General features: G+C 41.8%; 2 protein-coding genes across 6 annotated transcripts in view; both read right to left on the bottom strand.

Moving 5' to 3' along the window:
* Window positions 1-4,769, bottom strand: part of LOC134292297 (F-box only protein 44-like) — a 29,230-nt gene extending 24,461 nt beyond the window's left edge. For 2 of the 5 annotated variants that reach the window (XM_062965504.1, XM_062965508.1), the window contains exon 1: window positions 4,630-4,758. In XM_062965504.1, the coding sequence (XP_062821574.1) occupies window positions 4,630-4,697 (68 nt within the window). In that variant the 5' untranslated portion in view covers window positions 4,698-4,758. Of the gene's footprint in view, window positions 1-4,324; window positions 4,427-4,499 lie in introns of those variants that run through there. The other 3 variants (XM_062965505.1, XM_062965506.1, XM_062965507.1) reach the window with 3 other exon arrangements.
* Window positions 4,770-8,482: 3,713 nt separating this feature from the next.
* Window positions 8,483-18,548, bottom strand: LOC103281550 (F-box only protein 44). Its single transcript, XM_008123363.3, has 5 exons — window positions 18,047-18,548; window positions 15,598-15,878; window positions 14,701-14,944; window positions 14,428-14,548; window positions 8,483-9,011 (listed from the first exon to the last, which is right to left on the bottom strand). Exons 1-5 carry the CDS (start codon window positions 18,094-18,096, stop codon window positions 8,805-8,807), a joined length of 903 nt encoding a protein of 300 aa, XP_008121570.1. The 5' UTR covers window positions 18,097-18,548; the 3' UTR covers window positions 8,483-8,804.
* Window positions 18,549-20,436: the final 1,888 nt, after the last annotated feature.

A 20,436-nucleotide genomic window follows, 5' to 3' on the forward strand; every position in this document is an offset into this window, starting at 1 on the left:
TGCAGAAGAAATGCAAGACTGTAATCCAGGAAACCAGCTTGAAAGCATCTGGATAAGAATCAAGGGAACCGGGACTCAAAAAGATCTTGTCGTGGGTGTCTACTACAGACCTCTGAGTCAGGATGAAGGACTTGATGAAGCCTTCTGTCAACAGCTGACCAAACAGGCACAAAGAAGAGATATAGTAGTCATGGGCGATTTCAATTATCCCGATATCTGCTGGAAAACAAACTCAGCCAAGAGTACAAAGTCCAACAAATTCCTCACTTGCCTTGCAGATAATTTTATGGTCCAGAAGGTAGAAGAGGCAACAAGGGGATCAGCAACTCTTGATCTAATCTTAACTAATGTGGAAGACCTGATCAATACAGTTGAAGTGGTTGGATCCTTAGGGGCAAGTGACCATGTGCTCCTGCAGTTTGCAATACAAAGGAAGGCTGAAACTAAGACAAGTCAAACACGCTTTCTGGACTTTAAGAGAGCTGACTTCCAAAAAATGAAGGAATTACTGAGCGGCATTCCATGGACGCCGATATTAAAAAACAAGGGAGTTAAGGATGGATGGGAGTTTTTCAAAAGTGAAATACTCAAGGCGCAAATGCAAACAGTGCCAACACAGAAGAAAAATAAGACAAGTGCAAAGAAGCCAGAATGGATATCCAAAGAACTTCTAACTGAGCTAAAGCTCAAAAGTGACATGCACAAGAAGTGGAAAAGGGGAGAAATCACCAAAGAAGAATTCAAATGTATAGCCAACACCTGTAGGGAAAAGGTTCACAAGGCTAAAGCGCAAAATGAGCTCAGGCTTGCCAGGGACATAAAAAACAACAAAAAAGGCTTTTTTGCTTACGTTGGTAGAAAAAGGAAGAAAAAGGAGGCGATAGGGCCTCTGCAAGGAGAAGATGGGGTGATGGCGACAGGGGACAGGGAAAAGGCAGAACTGCTCAATGCCTTCTTTGCCTCGGTCTTCTCAGAAAAAGAAAGCCATCTTCAACCTCAGCAACACGGAATGGACGAAGGATTGGGGGAAATCCAACCCCAAATAGGGAGACACGTTGTCCAGGAACACCTGGCCTCTCTAAACGAATTCAAGTCCCCAGGGCCAGATCAGCTACACCCAAGAGTACTGAAGGAACTAGCGGAAGTTATTTCAGAACCACTGGCAATTATCTTCAAGAGTTCTTGGAGAATGGGAGAAGTCCCAGCAGATTGGAGGAGGGCGAATGTGGTCCCTATCTTCAAGAAGGGAAAAAAGAACGACCCAAACAATTACCGTCCGGTCAGCCTCACATCAATACCAGGCAAAATTCTGGAAAAGATCATTAAGGAAGTGGTCTGCGAACACTTAGAAACAAATGCGGTCATTGCTAATAGTCAACACGGATTTACCAAAAACAAGTCATGCCAGACTAATCTGATCTCTTTTTTCGATAGAGTTACGAGTTGGGTCGATACAGGGAATGCTGTGGATGTAGCGTACCTGGATTTCAGTAAGGCCTTCGACAAAGTCCCCCACGACCTTCTGGCAAACAAACTAGTAAAATGTGGGCTAGACAAAACTACGGTTAGGTGGATCTGTAATTGGCTAAGCGAACGAACCCAAAGGGTGCTCACCAATGCGTCGTCTTCATCATGGAAAGAAGTGACAAGTGGAGTGCCGCAGGGCTCCTTCCTGGGCCCGGTTCTGTTCAACATCTTTATTAACGACTTAGACGAAGGGTTAGAAGGCACAATCATCAAGTTTGCAGACGACACAAAACTGGGAGGGATAGCTAACACTCCAGAAGACAGGAGCAGAATTCAAAACGATCTTGACAGACTAGAGAGATGGGCCAAAACTAACAAAATGAAGTTCAACAGGGACAAATGCAAGATACTTCACTTCGGCAGAAAAAATGGAAATCAAAGATACAGAATGGGGGACGCCTGGCTTGACAGCAGTGTGTGCGAAAAAGACCTTGGAGTCCTCGTGGACAACAAGTTAAACATGAGCCTACAATGTGATGCGGCTGCTAAAAAAGCCAATGGGATTCTGGCCTGCATCAATAGGGGAATAGCGTCTAGATCCAGGGAAGTTATGCTCCCCCTTATTCTATTCTGCCTTGGTCAGACCACACCTGGAATCACACTGTGTCCAATTTTGGGCACCACAGTTGAAGGGAGATGTTGACAAGCTGGAAAGCGTCCAGAGGAGGGCGACTAAAATGATTAAGGGTCTGGAGAACAAGCCCTATGAGGAGCGGCTTAAAGAGCTGGGCATGTTTAGCCTGCAGAAGAGAAGGCTGAGAGGAGACATGATAGCCATGTACAAATACGTGAAGGGAAGTCATAGGGAAGAGGGAGCAAGCTTGTTTTCTGCTGCCCTGCAGACTAGGACACGGAACAATGGCTTCAAACTACAGGAAAGGAGATTCCACTTGAACATCAGGAAGAACTTCCTCACTGTGAGAAGGGCTGTTCGACAGTGGAACTCTCTCCCGGGGGCCGTGGTGGACGCTCCTTCCTTGGAGGCTTTTAAGCAGAGGCTGGATGGCCATCTGTCGGGGGTGCTTTGAATGCGATTTCCTGCTTCTTAGCAGGGGGTTGGACTAGATGGCCCATGTGGTCTCTTCCAACTCTACTATTCTATGATTCTATGATTCTAGGCCACCTTGGATGCCACAAAGAAAACCCCACTTAGGACTACGCCACAGCAACGCGTGGCCGGGAACAGCATATATATATATATATATATATATATATATATATATATATATAATTGTTGTTATTGCCATTGCTGTCATTGCTATTTACTATTGCTACTAATTTTTATATATATATATATATATATATATATATATATATATATTTATATATTTATATATATATATATATAAATATATATATATATATAAATTAGTAGCAATAGTAAATAGCAATGACAGCAATGGCAATAACAACAATTATAACAATAATAATAATAATAACAATATTATTATAACCCCAGCCACATACACTTTTATTATGTGTATAGATTTCTTTAGATCATATATTATGTTATTGACATTTATTGGACATATAGTATTTTATTATAATTATATTACATTATTATATTATATTATAATATAATACTGTATTATAGTCAGTCACAAAAATGGAGCGTCTTTTGGACATATAGTATATTATTATAATTATATTACATTATTATATTACATTATAATATAATATTATAGTCTTTTGGATATATAGTATATTATTATAATTAGATTACATTATTGTATTACATTATAATATAATATTATAGTCCGTCTCAAAAATAGAGCGTCTTTTGGATATATAGTATATTATTATATTACATTATTATATTATATCATATCATAATATTATAGTCCGTCACAAAATAGAGAGTCTTTTGGATATATAGTATATTATTATAATTATATTACATTATTATATTATAGTCTGTCACAAAAATAGAGAGTCTTTTGGATATATAGTATATTATTATAATTACATTATTATATTATATTATATCATAATTATATAGTCTGTCCCAAAAACAGAGTGTCTTTTGGATATATAGTATATAATTATAATTATATTACATTATTATATTACATTATAATATAATATTATAGTCGGTCACAAAATAGAGCATCTTTTGGATATATAGTATATTATTATAATTATATTACATTATTATATTACATTATAATATAATATAATATTATAGTCCGTCACAAAATAGAGCGTTTTTTGGATATATAGTATATAATTATAATTATATTACATTATTATATTACATTATAATATTATATTATAGTCCGTCACAAAATAGAGCGTCTTTTGGATATATAGTATACAATTATAATTATATTACATTATTATATTACATTATAATATAATATTATAGTCCGTCACAAAATAGAGCGTCTTTTGGATATATAGTATATTATTATAATTACATTATTATATTATATTATATATTATATTATAATATAATATTATAGTCTGTCACAAAATAGAGCGTCTTTTGGATATATAGTATATAATTATAATTATATTACATTATTATATTACATTATAATATAATATTATAGTCCGTCACAAAATAGAGCGTCTTTTGGATATATAGTATATTATTATAATTATATTACATTATTATATTATATTATATTATAATATAATATTATAGTCTGTCACAAAATAGAGCGTCTTTTGGATATATAGTATATAATTATAATTATATTACATTATTATATCTATATATATAAAAGGCTTTTGGCATCGTGGCGATGCACAGAACAACAAAACCCAACATCCCTCAAACTCTAAAATTACCTACACAATCCATCATCCCCGTCTCCAGTAAGATACAACATAATCAAACAAAAAACACAATCACACCACCAAAAAAACACAACAGGCAATCTGCGCATGCGCAGAAACACAGTCCTCCCAACTCTTTCCGCGCGCGCGCACACACACAGAACCGTTCCCCCTCCCTCCCTCTCTTGCACCTCCTCCACCGCCGAAGCCAGGGACTCTGCACGAGAAGGCACATCTCCGCCTCACGAGGCTGAGCTCCCCATCCTCGAATCGGGAGTTCCACTCCAAAACACTCCTAAGCCGACCCTTCCCTGCCCTCACCTCTCGCCTGGAAAACAAAAAGTTCCCTCCCTCGGGACCTTCCTGGTTTTTGGCGCCAACACTGTCATTGCCGCGCCAGGCACTTCTGGGAAAGCGAGTCCTGCCTCTCTCCCTCTGTGTGGAGGGGCAGCCTTTCCCACCCCTTTCTCTTCCTCTCGGGCCTGCAGCGGCGGACGAGCACCACGTTGCCCGCCTTCCTGGCCCGGTTCCCCTCCTCCTCCTCGCCGCTGCTCAGGCCTCCTCCTGTCCTCCGCGGGAAGAACATGGAGGCCGGCATCGGGAAGCGCGGAGGCGGGGAGGAAGCCGCGACGCCCCAGGCCTGCGCCTCCACTGGAGCCCGCTCTTGCCTGGCCTACAACCCACCACCACACCGGCGCCACCTCCGGTAGGAGGGGAAGGGCCGGGATTGAGGGGCAAAGGGGAAGGGCAGACCTCACCCCGCCACGCCTCCCGCCTGGCCCCTGAGCACGTACAGAGCGCCTTCTCCTCTTCTCTTATTTATTTACCCTTTTCCAGGGCTCGGGGGATGGCGCAAACGCCTTCCTTGCAAAATTATAAATATACAGTAGAATCTCACTTATCCAACATAAACATCCCAGCACAACATTGCATAACTGAATATGTTGGATAATAAGAACGGATTCAGGAAATCCCAATTAAACATCAAATTAGGGAATCATTATACAAACTAACCACCAAAACATCATGTTATACAACAAATTTGACAGAAAAAGTATCACAATTTAAAACACTGAATACACAAAAATTGACTACTAAAATGCAGACTACGTTGGATAATCCAGAACATTGCATTACCAAATGTTGGATAACTGAGATTCTACTGTAAGATGAAATAATTACTGTGGTGCAGTAATACACAACAATATAATCTCTACAATCACAACACTAAATAAAGAACACCACTCTGAAAACGGGAATTCCAGACAGGAAACAATCAGGGCCAGCTAACACCTCCCAACAAAGTATTCCCATCGCCAAAGTCTGGCAAATCCTCTGTTTTCTGAGGGTCACAGACAGTAGAAGCACATAAAATATCACAAACAACACCACTCTGAAAACAAGGAAATTCCAGAGAGGAAACAATCACGGCCAGCTAACACCTCCCAACAAAAAATTCACTCAGGGAGGAAACAGCCAGGCTTTAAAGCTACAAGGTCATTACATGCTAATCATTTTTCCTAATTGCAGCATTCATACTTCCCTCCAACAGACAAAAACAATCAAAAATATTGTATATTCACAACCTTTCGAAAATAATACCCCCTGATGGTGCAGCGTGTTAAAGCGCTGAGCTGCTAAACTTCTGGACCGAAAGGTTGCAGGTTTGAATTCGAGGAACAGACAGAGCCCCCACTGTTAGCCCCAACTTCTCCCAACCCTAAAGTTCAAAAACATTCAAATGAGAGTAGATGAATAGGTACCACTCCAGCGGAAAGGTTACGGTGCTCCATGCAGTCATACCACATGACCTTGGAGGAGTCTACGGACAACGCCAGCTCTTCAAGCTTACAAATAGAGATAACCACCAACCCCCAAAGTCGGACACGACTGGACTTAATGTCAGGGGAAAACGTTTACTCTTTACCTTAACTACCACCAATTCCTGAATACTTTATTTCCCATACCACCAGACTTTGCCACAGCAACGCGTGGCCGGGCACAGCTAGTTACATTATAATATAATATTATAGTCCGTCACAAAAATAGAGCGTCTTTTGGATATATAGTATATTATTATAATTATATTACATTATTATATTATATTATAATGTAATATTATAATCCGTCACAAAAATAGAGCGTCTTTTGGATATATAGTATATTATTATAATTATATTACATTATTATATTATAGTCTGTCACAAAATAGAGCGTCTTTTGGATATATGGTATATTATTATAATTATATTACATTATTATATTATATTATATTATATTATATTATATTATATTATATTATATTACTAACTATGCCCGGCCACGCGTTGCTGTGGCGAAGTATGGTGGTCTGGGAAATAAAGTATTGAGGAATTGGTGGTAGTTAAGGTCAAGGGTAAACGTTTTCCCCTGACATTAAGCCCAGTCATGTCTGATTCTGGGGGTTGCTACTCATCTCCATTTCTAAGCCGAAGAGCCGGCGTTGTCCGTAGACTCCTCCAAGGTCATGTGGGATGACCGCATGGAGCGCCGTTACCTTCCTGCCGGAGCAGTACTTATTCATCTACTCTCATTTGCATGTTTTTGAACTTTAGGGTTGGCAGAAGCTGGGGCCAACAGTGGGGGCTCTCTCAATTCAAACCTGCGACCTTAGCGCTTTAATACGCTGCACCATCCGGGGATATTATTTTCTAAAGGTTGTAAATATACAATATTTTTGATTTTTTTTGTCTGTGTTAGCTGGCCCTGATTGTTTCCTTTGTGGAATTTCCAATTTCCCTGCTTTCAGACTGTTGGTCTTTATTTACTGTCCTGGTTTTAGAGATTATATTGTTCTGCATTATTCTATCACAGTAATTATTTCATATTAAAGTAGAATCTCACTTATCCAACATTCGCTTATACAATGTTCTGGATTATCCAACGCAGTCTGCCTTTTCATAATCAATGTTTTTGTACTCAGTGTTTTAAATTCATTGTGATATTTTAGTGGTAAATTTGTAAATACAGTACAGTAGAGTCTCACTTATCCAACATAAACAGGCCAGCAGGATAAGTGAATATGTTGGATAATAAGGAGGGATTAAGGAAAAGCCTATTAAACATCAAATTAGATTATGATTTTACAAATTAAGCACCAAAACATCATGTCACACAACAAATTTGGCAGAAAAAGTAGTTCAATACACAGTAATGCTATGTAGTAATTACTGTATTTATGAATTTAGCACCAAAATATCATGATATATTGAAAGCATTGACTACAAAAATGCGTTGGATAAGTGAGACTCTACTGTAATTACTACATAGCATTACTGCATATGAAACTACTTTTTCTGTCAAATTTGTTGTATAATATGATGTTTTGGTGCTTAATTTGTAGAACGATTACCTAATTTGATGTTTAATTGGCTTTTCCTGAATCCCTTCTTATTATCCAACATATTCACTTATCCTGCTGGCCTGTTTATGTTGGATAAGTGAGAGTCTACTGTATATTATAATCTTATATTTTCTGCTTAGAACTGGATTATATGAGGCCCCTTCTTCACAGCTGTATAAAATGCACACTGAAGTGGATTATATGGCAGTGTGGAGTCAAGATAATCCAGTGCCAAGCAGATAATATAAGATTATAAATGTGATATATAGCTGTGTAGAAGGGCCTTGAGTCTACACTGCCATATAATCCAGTACAAATTAGATAATCTGTGGAAGAAGCCTAAGTGAGGCCTAAGTCTGCCTGTCCCCTAACTGAACCCTGGCTGTCCCTTGGTTGCTAGGAGACCAAGTGGGCAGAGATTAGCCCTCTAAACTGGCAGCAATTGGATAAAAAAAATTATCGGTCTCCCTCTAATTAGGACTTTATTTTTCTTTTCTTTTTGTTGTATCAACCTAGAGGCGTGGATGATGGGTTGTGTTGTCAAATTTCGAGGTTGGGGGGCCTGTACTTTTGTTGTTTTGTGAGTCACCGTGATGCCATCACTCTTTTATATATATAGATTACATTATTATATTACATTATAATATAATATTATAGTCAGTCACAAAATAGAGTGTCTTTTGGATATATAGTATATTATTATAATTATATTACATTATTATATTATAATATAATATTATAGTCCGTCACAAAATAGAGCGTCTTTCAACTCATCCACACAAAACACTCCACTGAATAAATAGGATTTAATAATATAAAGACAGCAAAGTGATGGCACAAAACCCATTGCAAACATTAAAAAATCCATAATGGACAAATTGGAGTCATTAATTGCCGCTTGGGATGAAGGCTATGGGATATTGGGAGTTGTAGTTTCCTAAAGTCTTCCGGTGTGTCTATAACAGGCATGGGCAAACTTTGGTCCTCCGGGTGTTTTGGACTCCAACTCCCACAATTCCTAACAGCCTACCGTCCCCGCTTTCCGTCCACCAAGGCTCCCGGGATGTGTCATTCCACAATTTCTCGGGACTTTGGGAAACTACAACTCCCAGGATTACAATCGTGACATAGCAGGGAGGCAGAGATTGAAAATGTTGGGGAAGCCGGACTTTTCGGCGGTGGCAGCTCCTTCTTCTTGGGTCCCTTCGGGGTCGATGGTGACTCTGGTGCCGGTGATTTTGACTAAATCCGTTGCTTCCACTTTATGCTCCAGATCGATGTGACGGACGCCGGAAGGGTAGCCCTCGAAAGTGTGTGAAATCTGGAAAGATGAAATACACAGACAACATGAGGAAGGTGTGAATCTCGAGGTCATTAATGACAGCGGAGTCTCCTTTCTGGAGGTTTCAAAGCAGAGTCCGTTTGGCCATCTGGACCCCAAGAACTCTATCATATCAAACCCTTTAATAAATGCATCCATTGGATGATGTTGGTATAATTTGTATAGATTTTCTCTTTTTTATATGTATAAACCGTTCCTAATATATGTATCAAAATGTAACCACTAACCACCTCTTTGTGGCCCAGTTTGCTGAATCCCTCCAGCCATTTCCCAACTACACACATACATAATTACAATGTAAAACATTAAAATTCATAAAATGCAGTCACAGCTGTGATAAAAACGAGTTGATTCAGTTGACGTAGTCCAGTGCTGACGTGATGCCCACGGTAAATCCTCGGACTAATCCTTAAAAACCTAAGTAAGACCAAAGGCTTGCTTAAAGAGCCATCTTCTATATATATAAAAGGGTAATGAAATTTCGGCCTAGGACAAAACAAGAGAACTACACATCCCAGAAACACTAAACTTGGCAGCACAACCCCTCATCCATGCCTCTACGTTCATACAACAAAAAGAAAAGAAAAATAAAGTCCTAATTACAGGGAGATGAATAATTGTTTTTATCCAATTGCTGCCAGTTAGAAGGCAGAGTTAGGCCTCACTTAGGCCTCTTCCACATTGCCTATAAAATACAGATTATCTACTTTATTTCCCATACTTAGCCACAGCAACGCGTGGCCGGGCACAGCTAGTGTTTATTATTATTAATACATTTATTATTTTGTCCTGACATTATTATTGTTATTACATTTACCTCCATGACTGGCAAAAAATACTAGAGGTCTTTGGGGAAAATTCACCTTGATTTGCGGGAGTTGTAGTTCACCTACATCCAGAGAGTACTGTGAGCCAAACCAAAGATAGATCTGGACCAAACCTGCCATGGATGATGGGATTTGCAGTACCTTCACTCACTTCCAGAGATCACTGCGACCCACACAAATGACAGACCTGAACCAAGCTTGGCACAGACTCCCTATGACCAACAGAAAATACTGGAGAAGTTTGAGAGAAATTGACCTTGATTTATGGGAATTATAGTTCACCTCATCCAGAGAAACTGTGCCCCCCACCGACAATGGATCCGGACCCACCTTGACACAGAGAAGCCCCATGACCAACTGAACGTACTGCAGGAGTTTGTGGGAATGGGCCTTGATTTTGGGAGTTGTAGTTTGCCTGCATCCAGAGAGCACTGTGGACCCAAACAACGATGGATCTGGACCAAACTTGGGATTTTCAGTACCTTCATTTATTTCCAGAGACCACGGTGATCCTTGTTATTGGGAGTTATTGAGATATTGGAAATTCGCCTTGATTTGTGGGAGTTGTAGTTCACCTACATCCAGAGAGCACTGTGAACCCGAACACTGATTAATCTGGACCAAACTTGGTACACAGACGTGATATGCCGAAATTTGATGACTGGAGGGGTTTCGGTTAGGGTTAGGGAACTGACTTTCCTTTCTGGGAGTTGTAGTTCACCCACTACCAGGGTAACTGTGACCTCCACCAATGATGGATCTGGACCTCACTCAACACACAGAAGCCCCATGACTAACTTAACCTACTGGAGGGGTTTGAGAGGACTGACTCGCCGTAGTGGGAGGAAGTGACCTTCCTTTCTGGGAGTTGTAGTTCACCCACAACCAGGGAAACGGTGACCTCCACCGACTATGGACCTGGACAAAACTTGGCACATAGGACCTCCATGACTAACTCAACCTACTAGAGGGATCTGAGGGGACTGACTCACCAGAGTGGGAGTTGTAGTTCACCCTGAGCACACTGAACTCCACCCATGATGCATCCAGGACAATCTTGCCCAACATAACACGCTTTAAGTCCTGATGGAGTTTCTGGGGTTCACCTGGAATGATGTGAGTTGTAGTTCACCCCCAACTTGATGCATTTTTCAAATAACCTGGGCAACGCTGGGTACCCAAGCTAGTATATTATATAATATAGTCACTGTTGGCCATTGCTGGAGGCAAGTATGAATGCTGCAATTAGCCAGAATGATTAGTACATAATGGCCTTTCAGCTTCAAATCCTGGCTGCTTCCTGGTATTTTATAGGTGACTAGCTTGGGGGCCCAGCGATGCCCGGGTCATTTGATAATGGTATTATTTGACTTTTAATGTTATGTATTCTGTTTGGAGTGGGTGAACTACAATTCCCAGAATTGTTGCTGAATCCTTCCCAAACCCTGCCAGTATTATAAGTTGGCCATTTTGGGTGTGTGTACCAGGTGTGCTGCAGTGCTCTCAGTGCTCTTGCAGTGCAGTACTGCAAGTTCCAGGTTCCCGGGGCAATTGTCCCAAAATATCTATCAGTATCCACAGGACGCAATATTCAGTCTGTGTGCCAAGTTTGGTCTAGATTCGTCATTGGCTGGGTTCAGTGGAGGTGAACTAAAACTTTCAAAATCAAGGCCCCTTCCCACAAATACCTGCAGTATGTTCAGTAGGTCATGAGGCTTCTCTGTGTGAAGTGTGCTCCTAGTGCATTGTCGGTGGGGGTCAGTGTTTATCTGGCTGCAGGTGAACTATAACTCCCTTTTCCCCAAACTTGTCCACTATGTTGTATTGGTTATGGGGGCTCTGTGTGCCAAGTGTGATGCTCATTCATTGCAGATGAACTATAAATCCCAGTTGCTTCTTGTGGAGAAGTCATAGTTATTATGCTTAATTTTAACTGTTAGAGTATGTATTTGTGTTTAGTTGACACAGTAGCTGAAACAGAAGCCATCTTGTTTCAATCCATAGTAGTGCTGTTACCAAGGAGACGGAGCTGGCTAGCTCACCAGAGGGAGAAGTGGGCGGAGCCAAGAAAAGGAAAAAGGGGAGGTTTTTTTTTTAAAAAAGGAGGAAGTGAAGGAGGCGTGGGTGGCTGGAGGTTTTTCTTCAGTCAAGAAGGGCTGAGGAGACAAGCCTGGCCAAAAATCTTTAGTCAAGGCAGACTAAAGGGAGCCTAGTCAAGATCGCTAGTTGGGAAAGACTAGTGATCAGGAATTTGATCGATAGTAGATTAAATTAAAGGCTTTTATTGTAGTTGGGACATTGTTCACTAAGGAGCTCAGCTGAGGTTAGAGTTCGCTACAATTTATATCATCAGTAGGAGAGTGAGAATGGAATTACACCAGAGACTACTGTTGTGGTGGTTATAAGAGTTATTAAACCACTTGTTTATCTAAAGTTCCATAAGTAAATCAATTAACCTGCAACCATTATCTTTGTACGCAATAAACTTGTTGTTCTTTGTTAACAACTGACTCATTTCATCTCATCTGCGTCTGTGGAGCCAAATTTCATCGGTGATAATTCAAAAGCCTCACGTTGGTGGCAGTTACTTTAATAAATCACCTAATTGGGGAAGAGTAATAGTCACAGTTACCTCAGAAAGGGAACAACAACACAGAAATCCCTAACTACAGAGACAGAGGCTGGGATCTTGAAATAAAGATCACCCCTTGTAATCCTTCCCCTCATATAAAGGTGATATATATATAATCTAGAGAGGGATTAAAAGATTCAAAAATCTTCTCAGCAGTGGAAACAGCATTTGCCATTTACTATTTGATTTGACACCATTACAATTGGCTTGAGTCTTCCCAAGTGGCTTTAGCGACATCACACTACTACTCCTCAACTTCCAGTCCAGTTCCCCTCCAAACCCGCCAGTAGTCAAATCTGGGCCTATCGGGTCTGCATGGGAAGTTTGGCTGAGAGCCATCATTATTTGGGTTCATAGCGTTCTGGGTGTAGGTGAACCACAACTCCTCTATATTCCCCAGTAGGAGTGACAGTGAACTACAACTTCCAGCATGTGGAGTCAATCCCTAAACTCCTCCAGTAAGTTTAGTTGCAGCTCAGTTCTGCTGTGTTTGTTATGCAGAGAAATTGGAAAGGAAAGGGCAGTGGGCGGGGCCATGCAAATTCCACAGCAATGGAGAATCCTGGGATGCCTGCCTGTGGTGGAAGAAAAAGCAAAATCTAGGATGAAATGGTCCCCAAACGAAAGCATTCCTTGGGTGGTGGGCTGTAGTGTTTGGGAAGGACATTGGCAGGGGCTGGGCTTCATTTTCATAGCGCTCGCTGTAACCACAATGTCAGTGGAAAAGAGTGACTTGCTAGATTCTGAACCCTGGGAACTATAGAGTGTTAGACAGCCTCCAGCCTCCACAAACACTCTACAGTTCCCAGGGTTCAGAAGAGTCACTCTTTTCCACTGACATTGTGGTTACAGCGAGCGCCATGAACATGTATCCCAGCCCCTGCCAATGTCCTTCCCAAACACTATGGCCCACCACCCAAGGAATGCTTTCGTTTGGGGACCATTTCATCCTAGATTTTGCTTTTTCTTCCACCACAGGCAGGCATCCCAGGGTTCTCCACTGCTGTGGAATTTGCATGGCCCCGCCATGTGAGCAGACGTCCGTGCCACATACACACATATGGGTTTTTGCTTTTAATATAGATTTAGATTAGATTAAATGTAGATTAGATTAGACAGATTTAGATTAGATATTAGATTAGATTTAGATTAGATTAGATTTAGATTTAGAAAATTTAGATTAGATTTAGATAGATGAAGGTGTATTGGGAAAATATAATACTTGTATTAAGGCAGGAATGAAGGGGTAGGAGGAAATGGCCATATAAGGAGGTACGAGCAGGCCAGGAACACAGCCGATGGGTTATCACATGATTTCCCTGAAAGTGGGTTTTGTGGTGTGGTTGTGTTGTTACAACCGGGAGGCAAGGCTTTTGCATTGTTTTGCCAAGTTTTGTATTTCTGGGGCGTTTAGTTGTGTTGTTATAGTCATGATGCGTTGTGAGTTTTGTGGGTCCGGATTGTGGTTTTGTGTTGTGGTGTGTTCTTACAACTGGGAGGCAAGGCTTTTGCGTTGTGTTGTCAAATTTTGTATTTCTGGGGCATTTTGTTGTGTTATAGTCACGATGCGTTGTTGTGAGTTTTGTTGGTCCGGATTGTGGTTTTGTGGTGTGGTTGTGTTGTTACAACCGGGAGGCAAGGCTTTTGCGTTGTGTTGTTAAGTTTTATATTTCTGGGGCGTTTAGTTGTGTGCCAAGTTTCGTATTTCTGGGGCGTTTAGTTGTGTTGTTATAGTCATGTTGTGTTGTTGTGAGTTTTGTGGGTCCGGTGTGGTTTTGTGGTGTGGTTGTGCGGTTGTAACCTGGAGGCAAGCCTTTTGTATTGTGTTGCCAAATTTCGTATTTCTGGGATGTTTAGTTTTGTTGTTATAGTCACTGCGCAAACAACTTTATCATTTTATATATATAGATGTATAATATTACATCCATAGCTGTACCTCATCCCACAAGCCATGATGGAAGGGTGCATTTGGAAGGGTGCATTCTTGGAGGACCTCCAATCCAGCCGACAGCAGCTTCACACGGAGTTGGCTATGACACTTCCAGCTGTAATAGTGCCTATTTGGAGAGGGAGACATAGAAGAAAGCATTAGGTTTCCACAGTTGAGTGGGCATTCAAACCCGAGACTCAACATTCAACACTAAAGTCATGACAGTGTGGACATATTATGTTTGGGGATCTATCAGGCTCCTTCTTCTCCGGAACTCACCAATCTTTCACGATGATTTTGGGCCTTGATTCATCCATCAGCCGGTCTGAGTAGCCTTCCTCCCGCAAAGTAATCCGCTGCCGCTTGATCCCACTCCTGTTACAAACAAAGCATCTCTGGATCTCCCGCAGCGGATGGGGAATCCTCAGGCACCTTTCATAGAACTGGGTGCAATCCCACAACAGAACGTGCTTGGAGACCTCCCAATGTGGCTGGTTCTCTGATTCCCAGAAATCAAAGAATGCTATAAAAAAGCCCGAAATAAAAAAAAGTAGTTTCCATACCTATTCATATGCAGATCAAAACACACTAAAGTCTCCAAGGTGTCTCTATGGAAGATCTTGAGATCTTTCAGTAAGTCTCCAAGGGATATCATTGGAAAATCTGGAGATCTTTCAATGAGTCTCCAAGGTGTCTCTATGGAAGACCTAGAGATCTTTCAGTAAGTCTCCAAGGGATATCATTGGAAGATCTAGAGATCTTTCAATGAGTCTCCAAGATGTCTCTATGGAAGATCTTTCAATGAGTCTCCAAGATTATGGAAGATCTTTCATTGAGTCTCCAAGGTGAATCTATGGAAGATCTTTCAATGAGTCTCCAAGATGTCTCTATGGAAGATCTTTCAATGAGTCTCCAAGATGTCTCTATGGAAGATCTTTCAATGAGTCTCCAAGATGTCTCTATGGAAGATCTTTCATTGAGTCTCCAAGATGTCTCTATGGAAGATCTTTCAATGAGTCTCCAAGATGACTCTATGGAAGATCTTTCAATGGGTCTCCAAGATGTCTCTATGGAAGTTCTTTCAATTCTCCAAGATGACTCTATGGAAGATCTTTCAATGAGTCTCCAAGGGGGCTCTATGGAAGATCTGGAGATTTTTGGAAAGACAGTACCCACCTTCTCCGCAGGGGTTCTTGACCAGGTTCCTCTGGCTCTGACGGAAGCAGAAGGTCATCCAGTCTGGGAGGCCACTATCTGACCCCTCCATGCGGAAGCCCATCCGCCGGCACTTGTGCTTCCAAAGGATGGGGAGGTCCACCAGATCCCTCCAGCGAGAGCAAACCCGGCGGCAGCTGAGGACCAAGTACTTCCTTGGGACCAGAGAGAGGATGTGGAGGAGGAGCTCCTCTGGGACGTCTGAGATGGTCACTTTTTTCCTCAGAAGAGATCGCATCCAACTGGTGGGGAAAAAACAGGGATGAGAACGAAACCACGAACCAAAGATCAGATGAGTTTGGAATCCACACTATCATCCACCGTCCACCAAAACAAGATGAAGAGGGATAGAGGACTTTGCTAAGAAACAATTCATTCAAAACTAGAGGTTCTCCAGATCTTTTGGGGGTTCAGCTTCCAGGAGTCCATAGCATTTAGCCATGGAAGTTCAAGCGGTTGTGTTGTTGTTGTTGTTGTTGTTGTTGTTATCAAAAGCAAGCTCAATGGAGGCAACACCATCAAGGCCATAAACACCTGGGCCATACCTGTCATAAGATATACTACTGGCATCATAAACTGGACACAGGCGGAACTGGACAATCTGGACAGAAAAACAAGAAAACTCATGACCATTCAACATTCACTGCACCCTCGCAGTGATGTTGACCAGCTATATCTGCCTAGAAGATCAGGGGGCAGAGGACTCTTACAAGTCAAACAAGCAGTCAAAGAAGAAGAACATGCCCTGGCAGAATATGTAAAGCAAAGTGAAGAACCTGCTTTGATTGAAGCCAAAAATCAGAAACTCCTCAAAGCACAGCAGACAAAAAACCAGTACAAGAAAACCGCACTACAAACTAGAGCTGACAGCTGGCACAACAAAACACTGCATGGAAAGTTCCTTGACAAACTTGAAGGAAAAGCTGATAAGGAGAAGACCTGGCTCTGGCTCACGAATGGGACTCTGAAGAAGGAGACAGAAGGCCTGATCCTTGCGGCCCAGGAGCAAGACATCAGAACAAAGGCAATTAATAATAATAATAATAATAATAATAATAATAATAATAATAATAATAATAAGACCTGGCTCTGGCTCACGAATGGGACCCTGAAGAAGGAGACAGAAGGCCTGATCCTTGCAGCCCAGGAGCAAGCCATCAGGACAAAGGCAATTCAGGACAAGATCGAAAAATCAGCTGATGACCCAAAATGCAGACTGTGCAAGGAAGCTGACGAAACCATTGGTCATATCCTCAGCTGCTGTAAGAAAATCGCACAGACAGACTACAAACAGAGGCACAACTATGTGGCCCAAATGATTCATTGGAACTCATGCCTCAAATACCACCTCCCAGCAGTAAAGAACTGGTGGGATCACAAACCTGCAAAAGTATTGGGGAATGAACACGCAAAGATACTGTGGGACTTCCGAATCCAGACTGGCAAAGTTCTGGAACACAACACACCAGACATCACAGTTGTGGAAAAGAAAAAGGTTTGGATCATTGATGTCGCCATCCCAGGTGACAGTCGCATTGATGAAAAACAACAGGAAAAACTCAGCCACTATCAGGACCTCAAGATTGAACTTTAAAGACTCTGGCAGAAACCAGTGCAGGTGGTCCTGGTGGTGATGGGCACATTGGGTGCCATGCCAAAAGATCTCAGCTGGCATTTGGAAACAATAGACATTGACAAAATCACGATCTGCCAACTGCAAAAGGCCACCCAACTGGGATCTGCGCGCATCATCCGAAAATACATCACACAGTCCTAGACACTTGGGAAGTGTGCGACTTGTAGTTTTGTGATACGAAATCCAGCATATCTTGTTTGTTGTGTCATAATAAAATAGATAGTCCAGAATCCTGGTATAAATGCACGGCTATCTTAATTGCAATTTCTAGAAGTCCACAGCATCCAGCCATGGCAGTTCAATGGTTGCCTCATCATCATCATAATCATCATCATCATCATCATCATCCAGCCATGACAGTTCAAGTGGCCGTATTATTATTATCATTATAATTATCATTATCATTAATAGTCAGATCCTGGTATAAATGCAAGGCTATCTTAACTGCAATTTCCAGAAGTCCACAGCATTCAGCCATGGCAGTTCAATGGTTGCCTCATCATCATCATCATCATCATCATCATCATCATCATCATCATTATCATCATCCAGCCATGACAGTTGCAGTAGCCGTATTATTATTATCCAAAGGAGACTGGGTGTCCGCTCTTGTTTTTCATCCAAACTTTAAAAGGAGAGACCTCTGGACAAACTCTTGACCTCCTTCTGGTCTGCTCTCTTAAGATTTCAAGGGACTTCCTTATGGGATTTTCACCTTTTATGGGTTCTGGGTTTTAGTCCGAACTTGGAAGGGACCCAGTGTGGGAGACTTACCTGGGTTGGCGAAGAGGCAGGCAGCAGTGGTCACCTCCAGAGGAAGGCATGGGATGATGGGATCAGGAGTCAAGGGAGTCAGGGCCTGGGAAATGCCTTCAGCTCCTAACTTCTCTTGTTTAGTGAGCAGGAGGAGTGGCTCATGCCGTGCAAACCGGGAAGTGGAGAGACGTCAGCGGACTTGTGGCTTGGCACAACGCCCAGCCATGCGAACTCTGCCTTGCGTGATTCATCTCTTGATGCCTTCTCCAATTATTCCTTCCAAGAGAAGGAACACAACATGCTCAGCATCAGCCAGAGCTGAGCGGGGATTCAAACCCAGGTCTCCCGTGGCCTAATTCAAGGCTATTCCAAGGGCCAGCTTTTGACAAGACACAATAGACATCACAATACCCCACGATCCCATGATTTGCCATATATCATCATCATCATCATCATCATCATCATCATCATCATCGGACCCTATTACGTGCCTTACATCTTTGAACCCCATCATTTGCTCTATATCTCAGGATCCCGCAATTTGTTTTCTATCCTATGATCCCATACTAGTTTTAGAGGGTCTTATAGTCTTTTAAATTGCTTATTTATTAGGTATGTCCAAAAAATCATTTTGAATGTTATATCGGATTGATATCGGATTGTTCTCGCTTTTTGAGACGCATTCCGATACGTTGTCTCACGGCGCAACTGGCAATGTATTTTGAACCATCGTTGGCCCATTCTCTAATTGTCTCTTAATGTTTCGTTAATTCCCCCCCCCCCCCAAATTTTTTTGCGCGGAGAGGGTGGTGGTCTGCAAACCGAAAGCAAGCAAGCCTCCTGTCTTGAGGGAGAGAGAGGGTGAAGGGGCTCGGTCTGGCTGTTCCCAGAGAGGGGTTTGGAGAAAGGGTTAGGGTTTTGTTGCTGGTTCCTTCTCTTAGCAAGGGAATTTCTAGTTTTCAAAGTATCTTTGCACACCTTGCCAGGGCATTGCTTGACGTGGTGGTCGCTGGTCCATTTCTAATTGAAGGCATTGGGTTGAGGCTTGTGGGACCACATAGCCAGAGACACCATTGATTTCCAGTGTCCTTCTTGCTTAAAAATATATCAAGGGAATTTCTAGTTTTCAAAGTCTGCAAATGTCCACAATTTTCGCGGATTTCCAGCCACAAAAACAAAGATACACAAGTAGAAGAGGGACTACTTCTAAGTACCCAATTGAACAGGAAATAAGACTTTCAAACCAGGAACAGGTTTCTTCAAATATTAAAAAATAGTGTATTATAAAAAGTTATGAAAATTCGCCAAAAATCATAGGACACAGGAAACGTCTGCAATTTGTTGAGCTAAGAGTGTTGAATGTGTTCTCCCACTGTACCAAATTTGATGAGGATAGCTCAAGAAATGAGGGCGGGAGAGCCCTGTAAAAGTCCCCCCCGGGTTCCTTTTTTTTGGCGATTGTGCATGCGTGTCTGCCAGTTTAGAAACATTTAGAATCATTACGAATTTTTGGAAATATCCGAAATTTTTGGGTGAAGAATTCGGAAACACTTTCTATATCGAAGCGCCAGCACACCCTACTTTAGAAACGAGAATTGAAACATTTTTTTCATCGATCGGACGTGCCTATTATTTATGTTTACATTATTATTTACATTATTGTACCTGGGTGAACTACAACTCACATCATGCCAGGTGAACCCCTAGAAACTCCATCAGGACTTAAAAGTTTGTGATGTTGGGCAACTTCGCTCTGAATGCATCATCGGTGGGGTTGAGTGTGTTCTCTGGATGTAGGGTGAACTACAACTCCCACTATGGTGAGCCAGTCCCCACAAACCCCTCCAGTAGGTTGAGTTAGTCATGGAGGTCCTATGTGCCAAGTTTGGTCCAGGTCCATCGTCGGTGGAGGTCACCGTTTCCCTGGTTGTGGGTGAACTACAACTCCCAGAAAGGAAGGTCACTTCCTCCCACTACGGCGAGTCAGTCCTCTCAAACCCCTCCAGTAGGTTAAGTTAGTCATGGGGCTTCTGTGTGTTGAGTTAGGTCCAGATCCATCATTGGTGGAGGTCACAGTTACCCTGGTAGTGGGTGAACTACAACTCCCAGAAAGGAAAGTCAGTTCCCTAACCCTAACCGAAACCCCTCCAGTCATCAAATTTCGGCATATCACGTCTGTGTACCAAGTTTGGTCCAGATTAATCAGTGTTCGGGTTCACAGTGCTCTCTGGATGTAGGTGAACTACAACTCCCACAAATCAAGGCGAATTTCCAATATCTCAATAACTCCCAATAACAAGGATCACCGTGGTCTCTGGAAATAAATGAAGGTACTGAAAATCCCAAGTTTGGTCCAGATCCATCGTTGTTTGGGTCCACAGTGCTCTCTGGATGCAGGCAAACTACAA

Source organism: Anolis carolinensis, unplaced genomic scaffold, assembly GCF_035594765.1.
Source record: "Anolis carolinensis isolate JA03-04 unplaced genomic scaffold, rAnoCar3.1.pri scaffold_15, whole genome shotgun sequence".
NCBI classification, from domain to species: domain Eukaryota; kingdom Metazoa; phylum Chordata; class Lepidosauria; order Squamata; family Dactyloidae; genus Anolis; species Anolis carolinensis.